Source organism: Falco peregrinus, chromosome 16 (genome assembly GCF_023634155.1).
Source record: "Falco peregrinus isolate bFalPer1 chromosome 16, bFalPer1.pri, whole genome shotgun sequence".
Classification (NCBI taxonomy): Eukaryota; Metazoa; Chordata; class Aves; order Falconiformes; family Falconidae; genus Falco; species Falco peregrinus.
In genome coordinates this window covers 5,398,692-5,417,565 of record NC_073736.1, presented here as the reverse complement: position 1 = coordinate 5,417,565, position 18,874 = coordinate 5,398,692, and the positions used below count along the sequence as shown (strand labels likewise).

Sequence of the window (18,874 nt, the reverse complement as noted above, 5' to 3'; positions counted from 1 at the left end):
CGGTTCAAAGTCTGTTCGCATGGGCACACAGCAACGCCTGCGCCGGCTGATGGGAGGCGGGAGGTGGGTGTCTGCTGACACTGGGGTTGCTTTCTGTAAAGGAGCCCGTGCATGTGACATCACCCGTGAATTCAGCCCCGTTTCCACGTGCGTGTCTGTGCCCTTGCTGGGGCACAGCTCAGACCAGGGGTTTCCTCATGCAGGGCCCTGCTGCGTCTCTGTGCCACAGTGAGCGCAGGAAGACATTTGTCAACGCTTCTGCTGTGTGTGAACGAACTCTGAGTAGGGGAAACGTGTGAACTCAACCTGCTGGCCCGTTGCCTTTAGAGAAATGGCCCCTGAGAAGCCGCTTTCCCTGGTTCCATCCCTGCTCCTTCTCCTTGCTCCCTGCTGGTGCTGCTGGGGGAGTTGCACCCACGGAGGCAGCCTGCCTGGCTGCTCCCCGTTCTTCTGGGTGCTTGAGCAGGAGAGGGGAGAGAGGGCAGGAGACACCAGGGCTGCAGGAGGTGCCAGCCTTTCAGCTTTGGTTGCCGTTGCTGAAAAGCCTGCTCTGTGCAGGTGGGTGGCAGAGAGCCCTCTCCCCTCCGGTTGCCTTTGTCCGGCATCTGCTGCTTTGCTCCTGCCCCCAGGACCCGCCCTCCTACCTGGCTGCCAGGTGAACCAGCCTCTCCAAGTTGATCTGTTGTTTCTCTGCAGAGAAAGGAAAAATTTGGTTTGCAAGCTTAAAAGTAAAACAGAAACCCTGGGTTTCAAGATGCTTTACTTCTCCTTGGGGAGGGAGAGGAAGAGCAGAGGAAGAGCCTTAATGCTCAGCAGCAGATGATGTCCCCATGGCATGACAGCTTGGTGAGCAGCTGTGAAAAAGCCCCACATGTGGCTCCCTCCTGCTGCTGTGTGCAGGAAAGCTTACACAGAGGGGTTGCTGTGGCCCTTTCGGGGGGGTGGGTGTTATCCTTGCCAAGGCACTTGGCATTGTGCTCCATAGGGAAGGACAAATACTGTCCCTATGGTAGAAGTTTTGGGAAGCTGAGACCACAGGGCATGAGGTGCTTGCTTTCGTGCGGCTTTTTGGACCAGCCACCCCCCACCCCCTGCCAGACTGTGCAAGGTCTCCCCAGCACAAGATGCCAAATCCCACTGGGCTGGACAGGCTGTTGGGTGTGATGTGCAAATGCTGCTGTTACACCAGGATCTCCCAGTCAGGAGATGTTTCCCTGCCTCCTTCCACACCAGGACAAAGCTATAGAGCACCAGCACCAAACCAGTCCTCCTGCATAGTATGCCAGAGGAATTGTCCTGGGAGAGATTAGTGGTTTAAATGAAGTGTTTGGTTTTGCTGCTGGGGCTGTTATTTAGAGCCAGACTGTTACCTGCAAAGCTGCAGGGAACGTCTCATTATCTATAAAACGAAAATAACAATTCCCTGTACTAAATCTCTCTCTGCTGCCTGTTTGTGAAGTGCCAGCGAGACCAGCGAGGGCAGGTAACAAATTTTAACGGCAGGGCAGTGCTTTGGGCAAAGTTCAGGTGTGAACCCAGCCCTGGAGTTTCCTTCGGAGCTGGAAGCACGGTGCAAACGTCAGCTTCCCAGGGCTGGTGCCTGCAGCGTGTGTTTGCTCAGCGCCTGATGCGAGGGGCTCAGGCGCAGGTGTGGTTGTGGAGCTAATATAATATAGTAACGTGGTGTTATCAGGAGGCAGGGAGGGCCCTGAAACCAAACCCGCTCGGTTCCACCTCTGCTTGCCTGCAAACTACTTAAGTAGCTTTTCCTGAATGCTGTGTGCCGCGCTGGGCTGGCTTTGGGGAGCGCAGGGATCACCTGTCACCGCTCAGCGCCGAGGAGGTGAGTCCCGGCTTCTGCCGTCCTTTCAGCCTGGCCTCCCAAACCCTCCTTTTCCATCCCTCTGCCTCTTCCTTACAGAACAACTTGTTCAGATGATTTTCCTAGTCTGCGCTGGTATTTCTTTCCAGCTAAGCCAATCCGTCTCTCTGTATCCCATGAAGAAAACAAAGTCATTGATGGGTGTTGGGACAAAATGCCATTTAAACAGAAAAGGGTTCAGAATCGGTTGCAACTCTGCGTATAACTTGGTTGCTGTTGTCAGCTTCTCATCTCTGGCTGTATGTGAGTATTGCTTCTGGGTATGCTGGGTTTTATTTTTTTGTTAAAGCCCTCTGAGGGTGTGGGGAGGGGAAGAGACAGGTCTTTTCTTAGCCATTGACAAGAAATTCAGCCCCTCTGCCTCAAAACTGAAATTGTCAGGCAGTGGGGGAGACGGACAGATTCCTGCTTCCTCCCCAGGGCTAGAGGTGACGCTGCAGTAAAAGGGAAGAAACCCATTTTTATTTCTCTGTGCATGTGAGACATCTTTTACTTAACGTTTGGGGTTTACCTTGGGCTAAGCCCCCCTCTGCAAGCCTTCCAGACCCTGGACTACAGCAGGCAGTGGACATTAAGCTAGACCTGGAAAGGAGATGTAAACTGATGGTGGCTCGGTTCACTTTGGTTTGTGAGTCTGCTTCCCCCAGCGAATAGCACCGAGGCTTGCGCTGCTGGAGCTGCAGGGCTGCAGCTTAAATTCCTATCCCAAGGCTGTCAGCCAGCTGGGCACCCATCACAAACGAACAAGGCTGAGACATCCTGTGTCTAGCCCACATCTGAGAAAGGTGGTTGCTGCCCCCAATCGCTTCCTTGCAGATAGAAGGCATCTGAAGCAACACAGAGCCTATCTGGGGTCTCCAAGCGTTCCTTTGAAGTCTTATCGTGCGATTAAAGGAAAGCTGCTGCTGTTCCCCTCTGCCGTTAGCTTGCTGTTTGACCTTGGGCAAGTTATTTAAATGTTCACGGTTATTAAAAGGAGGTATCTTTTGTGACAGTCGAGGTCTAAGCAAGTGTGGAGGGGGAAAGTGAGGGATCCTGGAAGGAAAATAGTATTTATTGTGCGTAATTGGCAGCCCGACAACTCCTCAGCTCAGGAGTGGTGTGTTTCCTCTGCAGCGGCGAGAGGAGAGCGCGATGCTTGCATCTTTGTAAAAACCTCATGGCCACGCTTCCAGCTTCACCCAGTCATCTCTGTATGAGTTATTTGGCTGATGGCAAAGAGGGGAAGAAAGAGAAAAGTGAGAAAGCAGGAAACTGCCCCAACTGTACCTGTTTACTAACACTTGCGCCGTGATGGAGGTCCAATAAACACGCGCGCTCTGTGAAGTTAGGGAACGCTAATTTGCAGCACGTTTGGTGATAACCTGGAGATTTCCCTCTGCCCAGTGCAGCTGTGGCAGAGCTGTGGCCCAGGGCACTGCAGGTTCAGCAGCCCCTCCTGCGCACCCACTGAGCACCCCGCTCAGCCCCCTGACCAGCCGCCCTGCCAGGTCCCACCCGCTCTGCCAGGCATGGCAAAGGCGAGTGTTGGCGGGGACGTGCCCTGTAGGAGCCTTTTCCTCTCCGCTGCAATGGAGGCAAAGAATTTAGTGGGCTGCAAAACTGGATTTTCTCCTCGTTTCTTCAGATGGGTTCCCTCTCTGCAGCTAAGGAAGGGAAACGATGCACCAGCCGGCTGCTCTGGCGTGCGGGGTGCAGGCAGGCAGTTACGGGGGGAAACTCCTCCTGTGTGTCTCACGTTCTGTTCAGTCCCCTTCATCCAAAGACCCCAAAGCACTTGGGGGCTGCACTGTGGTGGGACAGGAGGCAGAAGCGTCTCTGCAAACTGGGAACATGCTGCACAGTCCAGAAATGGGTCATAAGCTGAAGGACATTCAGGCTGATGGGACCCGTCGTGCCTTGTTGCCACAGGGCAACTCGATCAGGGCTCATTTAGGGTGAGAAGTCGGAGGACATGAACCCTGAGAATTAGGCAGCAAGTTGGTTTACTCCTGAATTAATGTCTTGCTAACTCCTTCTACCTTTCCCAGAATAACTACAGACCATCTTTCTGAGATGCTTTTAGCAAAACAGCAGTTTGGTGGGCTAGATGCTGGCAACCTTGCAGGATTTCTTTTGTTCGTAGACTGACATAGTGGCAGGCTCATAACAGGTTACTAAGAAGCATCTGCTTACTCTTGCCTTAGCTGCTTAGTCCCTGTCCTGATCTGGTGGCCTCTCCCCTCTGAAGAAGGCTGGAGAGAGGGAGCATGTTACTGGGCAAATAAATGACTCAGACTAATGAGTAAGGTAATTGCCATTCACTGTTAGATGAGGCTAAAGTGGGTCAGGTTTGTTTGTGAAACTCCATGGAGGCACCATCTGTTCTCTGCGCCCCATCCCAGGGGCTGGAGGCAGGATTGGGGTGAAACTGCTTCCCTGGGAGCCTGCAGAGCAGCACGGGAGATGCCCCGGTCATTAGGAGCGGTGTGGGTCTCTAGAGATGACCCTGTGTGACTGCAGGCGAGTGCCTGCAGCCCTGATCCTCCAAGTGGGCTCTTAATTGATTTCACTGGGAGAGGGGACCCTCAGTCCTTTTGTCTCTCTGCTACAACTGCCCATCTATAAGATGAGGCCGGACAGGACACTGAGAGGTCATTAGACCTCCCTCAGCCCGAAGGCAGGATTGGATTTTCCCAAACCGTGTCTGACAGGTGCCTGTCTCACCTGTCACGAAACCTGGCACCGATGTAGTTTGCATCTTTTAACCCTGCCGCTCTCCCAGATGTCCCCTCTTCATCGTCCTGTGCCTGCAAGCCTGCCGGGAATGGGGAGACTCTCTTTCAGGGATGACATGTCTGCATGATACCTGGGTTTTGCCCTTTCCCCTGCCCTGGACCGCACTGTGCCTAACAAGCTCTCTCTTCTCTCAGACCACAGCACGTGAGCAGGAGGGGAAGCCTGGGGTGGGATTCCTGCCAGCCCACGGCCAGACCCAACAGTGCTGGGGCCACATCTTGCAATAAGAGGAAGAGGAAAAGACGGTTCATTCACCGTTGCTAAAAATGGGAGACAGCATCTGTCCAGCAGACCAGGAAGGGAAGCTCCAGACCTTGCCTGGGGGGCATCCCCGGGAGTGCCACAGCCGGAGCGCCACAGCCCTGTGGCAGTGAGGGGTGTCGGGGCAGCGTGGCTCAGAGGACCTGGCTCACCATGCTCTTCCACAACCGCAAGACCCAGCTCCTGCTGGTCAACTCGCTGACGTTCGGCCTGGAGGTCTGCCTGGCAGCAGGGATAACCTACGTGCCTCCGCTGCTGCTGGAAGTGGGTGTGGAGGAGAAGTTCATGACCATGGTTTTGGGTAGGCAGTTCGTCTCTCGTCTTTGAGGTGCTTGTTTCCCCTTCGAGACTGGAGGGTGTGGGCTAATGAGGGCATGGAGGCTTGCCTCTGCGGGGTGGTTGCAAGGCTGCTGTTTGGTCAAGGGCAGCTTTGGAGGAGGGGGCTGTGACCCTGTGAAGCTTAATGAGGTCCTGAAGCATCCCAGGCTTTTTATACAGAGCATGCACACCAGCGTCCTCCAGATCTGTCCCCCTAACGCCACCTCTTTCTCTTTTCCAGGGATAGGACCTGTCCTTGGCTTGGTTTTTGTCCCACTGATTGGATCTGCCAGCGACCACTGGCACAGCAGCTATGGCCGAAGGCGGCCTTTCATCTGGATGCTTTGCCTGGGAGTCCTGCTGAGCCTCTTCGTCATCCCACATGCCAGCAGCCTGGCCAGCCTGTTTGCCCTCAACACTCGCCCGCTGGAGATTGCCTTCCTCATCCTGGGCATTGGGCTACTGGATTTCTGCGGCCAGGTCTGCTTCACACCGCTGGAGGCCCTGCTCTCAGACCTCTTCCAGGAGCCAGACAACTGCCGCCAGGCCTTCTCCATGTACGCCTTCATGATCAGCTTGGGGGGCTGCATCGGCTACCTGCTCCCAGCCATTGACTGGGGCGGCAGCTTCCTGGCCCCGTTCTTGGGAGGGCAGGAGACCTGCCTCTTCAGCCTCCTTGCCATCATCTTCCTCGGCTGTGTGCTGGCCACACTCTTTGTGTCGGAGGAGGCGGCCACCCCGGCAGATGTTCTGGATGGCCCAGCGCTGAAGGACGCTCCCCCTAAGCCCTCGCCTCCTGCCTGCTGCTCTTGCCAGCTCTCCAGGAGCTCGTGTCTCCTGCAGGCCAGGCATACGATGCAGGCCCTGAGAAACCTCTGCACGCTGGTGCCGCGGCTTCACAGCCTCTACTGCCGCATCCCCAAGGTCATCCGGCGCCTGTTCGTGGCCGAGCTCTGCAGCTGGATGGCACTCATGACTTTCATGCTGTTCTACACAGACTTCGTTGGGGAAGGGCTGTACCACGGCATCCCCAGAGCCAAGCCGGGCACGGATGCCAGGCGCCACTATGATGAAGGTGAGAAGTGAACCAGCTACTCTGAGGCTGCAGCACGTGTTCCCTAGGACAGCAGTGTTTGGTGGAAGCTAGGAATGAGCTCAGCTCTGCTTGTAATGTGAAATAGTTACAGGAAAGTAGACTTTACAGATGGGTCAGGAAAAAGCATTCCCCCCCGGCTCCCAGAGCATTACACAGTGGACCAAACAGGGAAATTTTTTTGTCCTGTGAGTTACCCAGCAGAGAACTGGATCTGGCAGTGCAGCCCTGGCCTGGGGCTGAATTGTTAAGAGGCAGAACAATCTGGCAGGTTGTGCACTGAACAGGATGGATCCGGCTCTCTCTGCAAGCTGTGGCTGCTGTTGCCAGCTCCTTTCACTGCTTTTCCCTCCTTTTTACATGAGGGGTGATGGTGCTCCCCATCTCCTGGAGAGCAGGGGCTGGAAAACCAGGACATGCTCAGTGGCAGTGCGGTGGGCTTTGCTGCATCTTCCTTTCATGCTGCTGTGAGATTCCCATCTCACATCTGGATCTGGGGAGCCCTTGAGCAGCTTCCCCAGTTCTCACCCCTCTCTCCAATGCTTTCTGATAGCGCTCACCGCTGGAATCTGTAGCTGCTGTGTCCACATCATGGGATGCTGCTCACTGTGACACGTTACCTGCCTACTGTTGTTGCCTGCTGTGGTGTGCCAGAGCCTTGACTCGCTGCCCAGCCCTTCTTTTGCTCTCCCTGATCTAAGTCTTTTATTGTCGGTGGCACCTTCCTGGCCCTCCTCCTCCAGCTATATATCTTGCCCTCTGAGTTTTCCACTCACTGCCTCCGTGAGCTCTGCAGTACACTGCCTCTTTGTGCTGAGTGTCTGTTTAAGTTAAAGGGAGCTTAATTATTACTTAACACTTGCACTGTATAGCTTCCAGGAGGTCAGGACTCCATTGTGCTAGCTGTCATAGAAACATGTGTTGAGTAATGATCCTTACTTCAAAGAGTTAATGCTTTTAATTCCCTGAAATCTGATAGATCTTTGCAAAGGGTAAGGTCTGGATTGCTACCGGATAGTGCAGTCATTTAGGGGGTGTTGTATACTTTACCTTGGCTTAAGCACAATTCCTTGCTCCTTTTGTTCTGTTGCTGGTTTTGGCATCAGATAACAGCAGATCCTGGTTCATAAGCAGGTGACAGATCCTGCCTCAAGAGTAGGAAGGTGCAAACAATGGACAACGACTTCCAAAGAGAAGAATGGCACTGGGACTCCCATCTCCCATTGCCCCTCTGGTTAGACTGGGGTGCCCAGGAGCAAGCGTAGGAGATACTCGCTGCTGGTGGAGGGTGGGAGCTGCAGGCTGGCTGCTGCAGCCCTGCGATACGTTAGGTGATGCTGCTCTGCTTCCTGACCGAGCCGTGCGGTTCTTGGGGCTCTTTGCAGCTGTGCTGCACTCCGCAGGGGCTGTACTGAGCTGGGCACCCAAGGAGGGGGAAGGGGACCAAAGGTGTTTGGCTGTGTGACGCCTGGGGGTAGTCACCGTGTGTCTGTCACCATCTCTGCTTACCTACAGGTGTCCGGATGGGTAGTTTGGGCCTCTTCCTGCAATGCATCACATCCATCTTCTTTTCGACAATCATGGACCGGATGGTGAAGCAGTTTGGGACGCGGGCGGTCTACCTGGCGAGCGTGGTGTTCTTCCCCGTGGCTGCCTTCGTCATGTGCCTTTCCCACAGTGTCATCGTTGTTACCATCTCAGCTGCTCTGACGGGCTTCACCTTCTCTGCACTCCAGATCCTGCCATACACACTGGCATCACTGTATCATCATGAAAAACAGGTAGGGATCCGCGCCAGGGGGCAACGTGCCAGGTAGCTGTGGGGACAGCTTGGCCAGCCTCTTTTGCCACTTGTAGCTGGTACAGTCAGTTCAGCCCATGGAAGAGAAACGTATGCCCGTGTGCAAAGGTTTTCCACATGTGCCTCTTCTCTCCAGGCTGTGTCTTCTCTGAAGATTCATCTGAAATGGAGGAGCTAAGAGAGTTTAGCGTCTCCTTCCTTAGGCATCCCCTGCTGGCAACAAGCATATTACGCAATTTTAAAAAGTGGGGAGGCAGTAAGATGGGAGAAATCAGCTAGGGTTGGTGTATCAAAAGGGGCGCCCTGTGATTCTCTGTGTTCTGCATACTTCTAGGGAACCTGGTGCAGGTTAGTTACACCTGTGTGCATTCTGCATCCAAGTCACATCTGTAGCACTGCCAACCTGAGGTGCTAAAAGTCTCCAGAATTTTCAGCCCTTAGAGGTCCTGCCTTCCAATTTTTGTCCGTAGCATGAAGATCAGTAAAATGAAAACCTGAGGTTCTTCCTATTCCCCTAGCTCCAAGAAAAATAAACGTTGTGAAACTTTTGACACCAATACAAAAGCTAGTAATCGTGTCCCACAGATGTTATCCTTGTGGAGAAGTCCTAGGAGGTTCCTGAGTTGCACAGTGGATTAATAGGAGTTTCTCTTGTGCTGCAAATGCAAAATTAATTTGTGGTTTGAGAGCAGCTCTTTCATCCCAATAGCAGGCGGTTCATGAAATAAAGTAGGAGATTTACCACAGGCATCCAGATGTTCACATTGAACAAATACTTGTGACCAACCCACCCCAATTTGCATCAGGCACCCTGTCAAAATAGGGGTAGGAGGGAGTGTTCTGCTTTGCAAAAACTCAGCTTGGCTGGGATCTCCCATGGACATAATATCAAGAGAATGAAAACCAAGCTCCACAGGCTGGGAATGTGAAGGCCACATGCCCAACTGTTTGTCAGAGGCTTGACAGGGAAGCGCTCATAGTACAATGAGGTGTGGGTACAGCTGGGTTTGGCCTCTCTGTTGCCCTAACTCGAAAGTTCCTCCTTCCTTTACCAACTACTTTGCGGCAGGCTGCAGGGAGACCCCACAAGAAGTAGTCCCCAAAATGCCTTTTGTGGAAAGTTGTCCAGCGTCCCCATTTCTGTTCTGTCCTTTATTCTTATACTGTTGGAATCTGTCATCGGTTTTGTTTGCCTTCCCTCGTTCCTGCTTCCTCTCTTCCCTCTCTTTTTTTTACTCCCCCCCCCACTTTAAACGCTCCTCCTGAAGCAAATCAGCAGAAGGGGCATCCAGAGTGGCTGTTGCTTCCACCCTGTGCGGGATCGTTGGGGAAAGCCTGCAAGGCCACCTCAGCTGGAGCTCCTTGCTGTGCACAGGCTGTGTAAGTCACTCTGCTCTCCTGCATGTCCTCTCATCTTCGCATGGCTGCTAAACCTCGTCTGGAACAGGAGGAAAAGCTCTGCATGTTCTAACAGCGCTTGAAAGCTCGGTAGAGGTGAGATGCATGGTGAGCACTCACACCTTCTGCGGGAGGTTGGGGAGAGCTGGGTTCCTTGCTCCCACCGCTCCCCATCAGCTGTAGAGGCAGATGAAGCTCTTGGTTGAGGCACCGGTGGCTCCTGTGGTTGTGTCCTGTGTTACAAGGGGTGGTTTTAAAGCCTAAGTTCTCACCAAGGTCATGCCTGTGAGTATCTAAGTCATTTTCTCTAGATCTAAATTCTCTGCACTGGTATTTTTAGACGCTCCAGCCAGGACTCGTGTATCTCTGAAGTCCTAGTCGGCATCAGTATAGAAACGAAGCAATTGTGGCGTGAGCCTTTAGGGCAGCTCAGCAGGGTTCTGGAAGTGTCAGTGTCAAGTGCAAAGGGCTGGAGCTGCGGGGGACATCCTAGTCTGGCTCACGCTGTGCCCTTTCTGTGCTGGGTTTGAGTTGCTTTGCAGCGTGATGGCAGTAGGAGGCATGTGGGAGGATTTTGAAGCTCCGCGCAAGGTGAGCGACGGTCATGGGTTGATGCATTTAAGCATAAATTCATGAGCCCAGGCAGAACTGAGGAGCTGAGGGTGTAGTGAGCAGCTGAGCAGAGCCCAGGTAAAGCTTTTGGAAGAGGACTGCTGTTGAGTGAAATTGTTCTCGTCTGGTTTCTCTTCTCAGATTGAATCTGAAACTGTTTCTGCTACAGATCTGCAGCCATGGCCTGGGGCGGCATGAAGGGAGACAGGCTGGTGCTGACACACACTGGGGCAGGGCTGGGTGTAACTGGGTGGGTGCCAGGGCTGCGGGAAGCATTGGGATGGCCTGCAAGAGAGCTGGAGTGCCCACACGCTCCTGATCCGTGTCCAGGTCCCACCTGCAAAAGGAAGTTCAGGCAAGCCCCTCTGAGCCCTGCGGGGGGGTACGGTGCTCTCCAACAGGTGCTGTTTTTTCCTTTTTCTTTTCTTTCTTTGTTCAGTCTCGTGCAGATAATGGATTAATGTGTCCTTCGTTATCTGCTGTACCCCATGCAGACCAGCGGTTGTGCATAATTGCAAGTGCCCTGGAGTTTTAAAGCTGGAGCTCTGCAGCATTTTTGCTGTCTGCACGTGACTGCCCATTATTTGTTGGTGTTAACCTGGAGAGCTTTTTGATCCAAATAACTCTGTGAATACTGCTTGAGTGAGCCATGCCCCAGAGATCTCACAGGTTGAGCAGAGCGAGGCTAAAAAACGTGAGAAGAAAAAGATTCTTGTTCTTGCCCCCCACCTTTTCTAGCCTGAGTGAGGAGGCGCAGGTCTGGCAGATGAAGCAGCTCAGCTGAGGTCATGCATGCACGGTCTGTTGCAGAGCTGAGAACAGAGCTTTTTCCTGAGTTCCCAGCACTGTGCCATCCCGGCTGGTGTTGGAAGTGTCCCACGTGCTAAGTAGTGGCTGTGCACCCAGGGCTCTGAACTGTTCGCCTGCCCGTTGGAGGGTTTGGGTTTCCCAGTCAACCGTTTTATAAACGCTCCCGTTTGCACCGGAGGGGACGGTCTGGCTTTGTGATAGCTCCAAGGTGGGCTCTGGCCCTTTGCTCCTGGCCTGCAAGTGTGCGCCAGCGGCTGTCGGGGTGGGATGAGCTGTAGTTGGTGCCCAGATTCCCGTGGCACCCAGTGAGGAGGTGACAACCCAGGGCTCAGCACAGAGCCTGGGCTGACTTTGGGGTGCAGCACTCTGCTGAGCCCCAGAGCTTCAGCACAGCAAAGGCACCACTTGGCCAGATTCCCCCAGGGAGTCAGGGTTGCTTTGAACCCCACGCCAGTTGGGAAAAGCCAGGCTGGCTCCTGGAGCCCATCTCACATGGGCCAGGCTCTCTGCAGGCGCTCCCCACCTCCAACAGCCTGACCCAGTGCACACAAAGCACAGAGTGGTTTTGCTCTCTTGCACAAAAAATGGGGCCCCCCCTGCCCCCCACCTCACTTGCTGGGCTCCACCCTGCCGACTCATTCCTCACGTGCCCTTCTGCTTTCCCCCAGGTATTTTTGCATAAATACAAGAGCAAAGAGGAGGGAGATGCAGCTCGACTGGACAAGAAATCAGCCTTCTCCAAAGGTCTCCTTTCCAGCCAGAAGCTGCCTTACCAGAATGGACACGCTGGGAGCCTCTTCTCTTCTTCCTCCTCTTCCTCCTGCCCTCCAGCTGCCAGCTCGGCTCTGTGCGTCAGCTCCTCCTGCGACGTCTCGCTTATGATGATGGTGGGAGAACCGGACTCGGTGGCTCCTGGCCGAGGGATCTGCTTGGACCTGGCTATTTTGGACAGTGCTTTCCTCCTCTCTCAGGTTGTCCCCTCCCTCTTCATGGGGTCCATTGTCCAGTTTACACAGTCAGTGACTGCCTACATGGTGTCAGCTGCCGGCTTTGGCCTGATCGCCATTTACTTTGCAACCAAAGTTGTCTTTGATAAGAGTGACATGGCGAAGTATTCGGTGTGATGTGGAAAGCGCCGGGGCGGCGCGCGGGTGCCTGCACGTGGCCATACGAGGTGTATGTGTGGTGTTCACGTGGCCACCACGGGAAGCCTCGTGTGGCACCTGCTCTCCCCATGCCACAGCCCCGGGGGCGGGGTAGTTCTGGGGCTGGGGGCAGGAGAGATGCAGCAGGGCTAATCTCAGGTGTAAATATGAGGCATCGGGGCATTGTGCTTCGGGCCATCAGTGCTTTCCAAAGGTGCCTTGATCAGAAGAAAGCACTGCACAGCCAGCACCAAAGGGGTTATACAGGGGAGAGACAGGAAAGGACTTTTCCTTTAATAACGGGTCGTGTTTGTGAACAGGAGAGGCGGTGGTATGGGAAGGGGGGGAGGGAATCATTGGCTCTCCTGTTTTCCAGTTATAGCTGTATCCTATTCCCCCGCTTGTAGTTTTACTCAACTTCTTGAGCAATACTTCTGCAAATAGGACACTGGGAGGAGTTTTCTTTGGAAAAAAAGATGGGTGGCTAAGGTTTGGCCGTGGAGCAAAGGGGGTGCGTATGTGTGCACACACGCTTCCGTCCTTCCCCACCTCTTGTGACTGGGAGAAACCATTTAGGAGAAAAGTTACTATGTCTTGTTTTGGAAAAACAAGTAATGTTTCATTAGGACCAGTTCCAAAAAGTGACTTACCTTTTACCTATGTACCAAGTTGCATCAGAGGGAAAAGACTTCTTAACTTTTTTTTTTTTTTTTTTAATGATTGTTTTTAGCTTTCTTCACACAGTTCTCAGTAGCTCTGACCTCTCACTCCCCAGTGCTCAGAACTGCTGCCTGCCTTGTCCCCTAACAGATCTGTGCCTCTTCCACACCTGGCCACTAAAAGATGCTGCCATATCACAAGGGAAATCTGTTCTCAGGAGGTTTTATGTCCTGTGGCAGCAAAGTAGACCAGAAGGGGTTTGCTGCAAGGCTGCCTGGGAGCAAGCGTGCCAGTCCAGAGGGGCTGGGGGAGTTGCTTCTCCGCTGATGAGTAGCTGGAGCCGGCAGCAGTCACTGCTGGCGTAGGTGCCTGGAGTTGGTCGCTGGCTGCGTCTGTTTTCCCTCAGGAACGTGTCCCCAGAGCAGCTTTCGAGGCCAGACTCCTCTTCCCAGACAGAGGCTGCCAGCTGTGCTTGCCGGCTGGCAGGAGCACACCTTGCAGGGAGCGCAGCCCCCTGCCCAGCACCGTGGCAGAATTAACACCTTGCCAGCATGCCCAGGGAGGCTCCTAAAGCAGCATCATTAACAGGAGGTGGGTGGGATGAAATGTGCCTGCAGCCGCTCTGGCAGCTGCTTCAGAGCCGGGTGAGCTTAGTTCTTGGGGGCTGGACAAACGGAGCAGGACAGAAACTCTTGATGCTGTTTACACCTGTGATTTGCTGATCCAGATTACATATTTACTATGTTAGACTTGTTTGGGCTTTTTGAAATTTGTTTGATTTCTAGACAGGAATCGAGATACTGTTACTGAGGCACAACATAAACACTGTTAGAGTAAGGCAAAGTGCCTCTTGCTCCCATAGCACTGGGACCAAATGCTTCTGGATGGTTCCGTCTGTTGAGCTCCCAGGTGTGAGTCATCTCCCACGAGCAGATCGTGTCCCCTTCTGGCCAGTCCCATTCCCCATAGGACTGGACCAGCTGGAATAATTCTGCTGGTGGCAGATTTCTGCCACTCGACTACTCATACACTACTCATAGTCTAGGGTCCTGGCCCGCAGTCACCACGTAGACTCCAAACTGCCTATGGAGCGTGGAGGAAGGCATGAATTGGTCCTTTGGAGGCCAGGCTGTGAGTATGCAGCTGTTCAACGGTCCTTAACTGTGGCTGCTCTAAACAAAGTGTTTGTGACTAATTTTTCTGCGGAGGTGTGTGGGCAGTGAGAGGCGCTGGTGAGGTTCGGCTGAAGGGCAAAATGTTGCTATTTTTGCAAGATCTTGTCAGACTATTCCTTGGCGTGGAAGCAAGGTTACTCCCCTGCTGTCTGCAGACGAGTCCTGGGAGGGCTTCGAAGTTTTTTAAACATTTCTTTCCCGTAAAGGGTCCCTGTTTTTGTGTTATTTCTTCTCAAATTATATGCCTACCAGCCTCCCTTTCCCACAACAAGGTTTGTGTGCTGAAATGCAGCTGTTTTGGGGATGAATTTGGCAGCTGCTTAACCACCTACGGAAACAGTTTCTCATCTGTACTTCCTACCCTGGTCTCTGTCCTCTTCATGCTTCAGGAGGATGCCTTTGAGGCAACATGTTCTTGCCAAAGGTGGGGTGTTTCTTGGATGAATGCTCCCAGTGGTCAGTAACCTCTGCCTCAAAATTTTTCATGGGTCCCTACCTGAGTGCTGAAGAATCCTTTATTTTTATTTTGTTCTGATGTAAAATGTGGGGAACCTTCACAGGTGGAGGCTGCTGTGCTGTTAAGTGCTTTTGATAATTGAGCCATTTTGTTTAAGTGCCTAAAGAGTACTTCCACACCAAACTTCAGGTGTACGGGTTTGAGGATAAAGGTCTTGGAAACTTCATTACAGCCATCCAAGAGATAAAACGGTGGGCTGGACGGGGAGGCAGCCTTCTTTTATAATGTTCTTCAGTTTGGAACATGAAAGAACGAGATGTTGCAGTTCTTGATCCATAACTTTTGTCTGTCTCTCAAGAGGAGAAAACTTCAGCCTGCCAGATACCTCGGCTGACCTGCCCTCCACGTGCTGAGGTGGCTTTGGTGCAGCTGTCGCTGGTGGATACGCTGAGGTTTGGGCTCACGGCACGTGTAGCCTGTGCCTTGGCTGAGCTGGACAGGTTAGTATTAGTGTGGGGAGGGTCTCAGACCTGTCCTTCACTGAGAGACCAAGCGTGCCTTTGGCCCCCCTGTTCTCCCATCCCCTTCGTGGCGCCAGGTCACGGACTTGTCACCCGGATCTCCTCCGCAAATCTGGTGTCTGCTTCTGGAGTGTGGGCTCTGATCTCACTGGTCCTAGGAGAAGGCAGGCTGGGGTTTTCCAGTTTTCTCATAGATCAGATATGCTTCCAGGGAGGTGCCTGCTTTTCCTTAATTTATGTTCAGAAAAGACAGCTGAGTGACCGAACTTGTGGCTCAGCAGCTGGCTGCTCTTGCTCTTTGCCGCCGTGTCCCTGATGGGTGCCCATCATCTTGCTTTGACCTGACCTGTGCCCGGGCTGATGACGGAGCTCGTTTCTCTGGAGCTGGCTGATCCAGCTGGAGGGACACGATCCAGCCTGAACCAGGGGCTCCTCACCCAGTTGTCCTCTGGCTGCACTGCTTTTGCTTTAGCCAGTTCAGCAAGTATGAGAAGGGCTACTTGATTATCCAAGAGACTCATTTCTCCCCTACCCCTGGCAACCTTCTTCCCATTTCTCCATCTGGAGTGAAACCCTGCAAATTCAGTAATTGCTCCTTCCCTTCTTACCCTCCTGTTCCATCAGGAGATTCGGGCTGTTTGCCCTGGATGGGTGGTAGGCAGCTGGGAGGCAAGGGGAGCAGCTTTCTGCGTGAGAGTTCAGTGGGGAGGAAAGACAAGGCAGCAGCCTCAGAGGAGAACAGAAAGAGATCAGGGTAAGGGACCAGGAGGAGAGGGGGTTCCAGGGAAACCTGAGTTTTGTAGCTGTGTGAAGGACCAGTATGGGACACTGGCTGGAACTGGGCTGGCTGTGCCCCGGACACCGGCCTTTGGCACTATGCTGGTGCCCTGGCAGTGGGTGAGAGCATCCCCCTGGTTACAGCCTCGCCCTGTCCATAAAGCACTTCATAACCCTTCGTGCTTGTAACCTCACGCCAGCGCGATGCCAGCCCGTCGCACGAGCTGGCTGCACAGACTGAGCTCAGGTCTGGAGCTGGGGGGTCAGCAGCTGCCTCCCCCACACCCACAAGGGCCCTCTCCGTGTGCTCTGTTATTACCAAAAGCCTTTCTTCCTAGTCCAGGCTCTCGCTGGGGCTGACAGGAGAGGCATTTTCCAGAGCATCTGTTGAGAAACTCCTTTCTTGGTGAGATTTGTCCTTTCCGCCTAACCCAGCGTGCTGCTGCTAAGAGCGGCTTCTCTGTGTCGGGGTCATGTACAGACCAGCAAGGGACACAGGCACGTTCTAGTAAAGGTAAGCGCATCCCTTACATGTTGTCACTGACAGAACCTGTGTGAACATCGAAATCTCCCCAGGACTTGATGATGCTGTACAAATCACAGGTTGCGGTACGAGCTCCTCGGAGGCGGTTACCGTGAGCTTTTCTGTTTCAGGTAGTAGGTGCACTTCTACGTTCTGCTCACTGGTGAAGCATGCTGTGCCTCTCCTTTCCTTCTGGGAGGGGGGAGCAGAGGGGGGGAGGGAGAATGTCTTTAATGTGAGACTTGTGAATCTCAAGGTTAGGGAAGGATGGATGGATGCTGTTTTTCCTTTTGAGATCATATACTGTCTGCCAGATGTTCATGTTTTATTTATTCAGTAGAGTAAATATTTTGTATAAAATGTAAGAGGAAGGCTATTATAAATTTTTATGAAAAGGAGGAAATAAAAGGTGTTTAAATGGGACAGCTGTGTGTGTCGCTAAACCGATGGCATTGCAGGGAGCGCCGCCAGGTGGCGCCACGAGCGCTGCGGTGAGGGGCGGGGCCGGGGCGGGGGCGGGGCCGGGGGACGCTCGGTGTAGGGCTCCTCCCGCCGGTCACCGAGTATCCCGCTGGTCACCGGGCCCGGTATCCTGCTGGTAACCGGGCCCAGTAACCGAGCATCCTGCTGGTAGCCAAGCATCCTGCCACTAACTGGGCCCAGTAACCGAGCATCCTGCTGGTAACCGAGCATCCTGCCACTAACTGGGCCCAGTAACCGAGCATCCTGCTGGTAACCGAGCATCCCGCTGGTAACTGAGCATCCTGCCACTAACTGGGCCTGGTAACGGAGCATCCCGCTGGTAACTGAGCATCCTGCCACTAACTGGGCCCAGTAACCGAGCATCCTGCTGGTAACCGAGCATCCCGCTGGTAACTGAGCATCCTGCCACTAACTGGGCCTGGTAACGGAGCATCCCGCTGGTAACTGAGCACCTGCCACTAACTGGGCCTGGTAACAGAGCATCCCGCTGGTAACCAAGCATCCTGCTGGTAACTGGGCCCAGTAACCGAGCATCCCGCTGATAACCGAACATCCCACCCGTCACCAGGCCCAGTAACCCAGCACTGGGCCCAGTCATGGAGCATTCTGCTGGTAACTAGCCTGGTAACCGAGCATCCTGCTGATAACCAAGCATCCTGCTGGTAACTGGGCTCAGTAACTGAGCATCCCACTGGTCAGTGGGCCCCATAACTGAGCACCGTGCTCATGGACCGAGCATCCTGCTGGTAACCAAGCACCAGAGCTGTGGACATAGCATCCCGCCGGTAACCGAGCATTCCACCAACCCGCTTCCCTGCCTCTTTCCCCACTGAGCAGGCGGGCAGGTAGGTGCGGAGCCGCCTGCTGTTACCTGTGGCAGCGCTTCAACGCGTTGTGCGTGGAGCTCGGGCGTGAACATCCCCCTCACTCCGCTAGGTGCTGTGCGAGCCTCGGGGAAAACGTGCTCCCTGCTCCAATCCCCAGTAATTCTGTGCCACAGTGTAAATCAAAGCCGGTTGTGTGTGAGCCCTGCGGTGTGGCGGTAGGTACAACCCGAGGGGCTGGAGGAGCTGAGGTGGTCCCTACAAGGGATTTAAGTATTATCAGCACTTACAAAGGCTGCGAAGCGGAGGCGCGGGATAAGTGACACCCAGCGCACAGCAGCGAGTCGGGGCAATGGCAATGGGGGGCCCTTTCCAAATGACCACTCGTCTTCATTGCTGGGGTGGCTTTGTTTTGTTTTGTTTCTGTTTTTCAAATGTGAAGCCTTACTGCAGGTTTTGTTCAGGCTCGAAGTCTCATGCTTCTTACCAAGCGGAGAAACGCTGCGCTGCCTTGTGCTTATGGGGTAGGTAACAGAAATTCCCTCGTTTTGCAGAGGTGCTGCTTGCCTGGGAATGTGCTCCTGCTTGGAAAGATTCAATCCCAACCCCCCGTCGCCATCAAACCCTACCAGTGGTCCTAGGTAAAGGCGCTTCCCCCCTCTGGTCGGTGTTTGCCACGGGCTGGGGCACCCCGCTGTCATTGTTGTGACTCTGGTGCTTTTGCCCGTCGCAGCCGCGTGCCCCTCGTGATGCCACGAGGAACACCGTGCGTTCCCGAGTGACCCCGTGATGCTGCAAGGAACACCGCGCGTTCCTGAGTGACCCCGCGATGCCACGAGGAACACCGCGTGTTCCTGAGTGACCACACGATGCCGTGAGGGACACCACGCGTTCCTGAGTGACCCTGCCAGCCTGGAACGCCGCTTGCTGCTGGCACAGGATCGGTCCCCAGCGGCCTGCGAGCCACCCCTTGGTGTGGTTCTGTGGGGCTCAGCCTCCGTGTCAGAGGGGACCCCAAGGCCACCCTCAGCCCTGTCCCTCAGGAAGCCACCAGCTGCCTGCGAAGCCACGGCAAGGACAGGTGGCCTGGTACAGCTCCTGGTCACCGCAGCCGCCCCCAGCGCCACTGCCCGGCCAGGACTATTCCTTCGGTGATGGAAAAGCCGGGTCCAAACCGTGCCAGCAGCGAGCATCGCCGCTGCCTGCTGGGGCTCGACGCTTTTCTCCTGAAACCTTGGAGACATCTGGGATCGCTTCCTGCTTCCCGCTTCCCACTTCCCGGCCGATGGACGGGGCGAGGAAACGATGGTGAACGGCGGCAGCGGCCGGGGCATCTCCTGGGGGACCAGCCCCAGC

The 18,874-nt window shown here is 54.2% G+C and overlaps 1 protein-coding gene and 1 long non-coding RNA gene across 3 annotated transcripts in view; one reads left to right on the top strand and one right to left on the bottom strand.

Annotated features, from left to right (window-relative positions):
• The window catches only part of SLC45A3 (solute carrier family 45 member 3), a 31,026-nt gene extending 14,392 nt beyond the window's left edge, over positions 1-16,634 (top strand). For both annotated transcript variants that reach the window (XM_055819760.1, XM_055819761.1), the window contains 4 exons: positions 4,795-5,222; positions 5,481-6,314; positions 7,848-8,113; positions 11,622-16,634. In XM_055819760.1, the coding sequence (XP_055675735.1) occupies positions 5,075-5,222; positions 5,481-6,314; positions 7,848-8,113; positions 11,622-12,077 (1,704 nt within the window). In that variant the 5' untranslated portion in view covers positions 4,795-5,074 and the 3' untranslated portion in view covers positions 12,078-16,634. The remainder of the gene's footprint in view (positions 1-4,794; positions 5,223-5,480; positions 6,315-7,847; positions 8,114-11,621) is intronic.
• LOC114014199 (uncharacterized) lies at positions 4-11,816 on the bottom strand. The gene is made up of 3 exons (XR_003557624.2): positions 11,727-11,816; positions 1,820-3,090; positions 4-690 (listed from the first exon to the last, which is right to left on the bottom strand). It is a non-coding gene; the product is annotated as an uncharacterized LOC114014199 (long non-coding RNA).
• Positions 16,635-18,874: the final 2,240 nt, after the last annotated feature.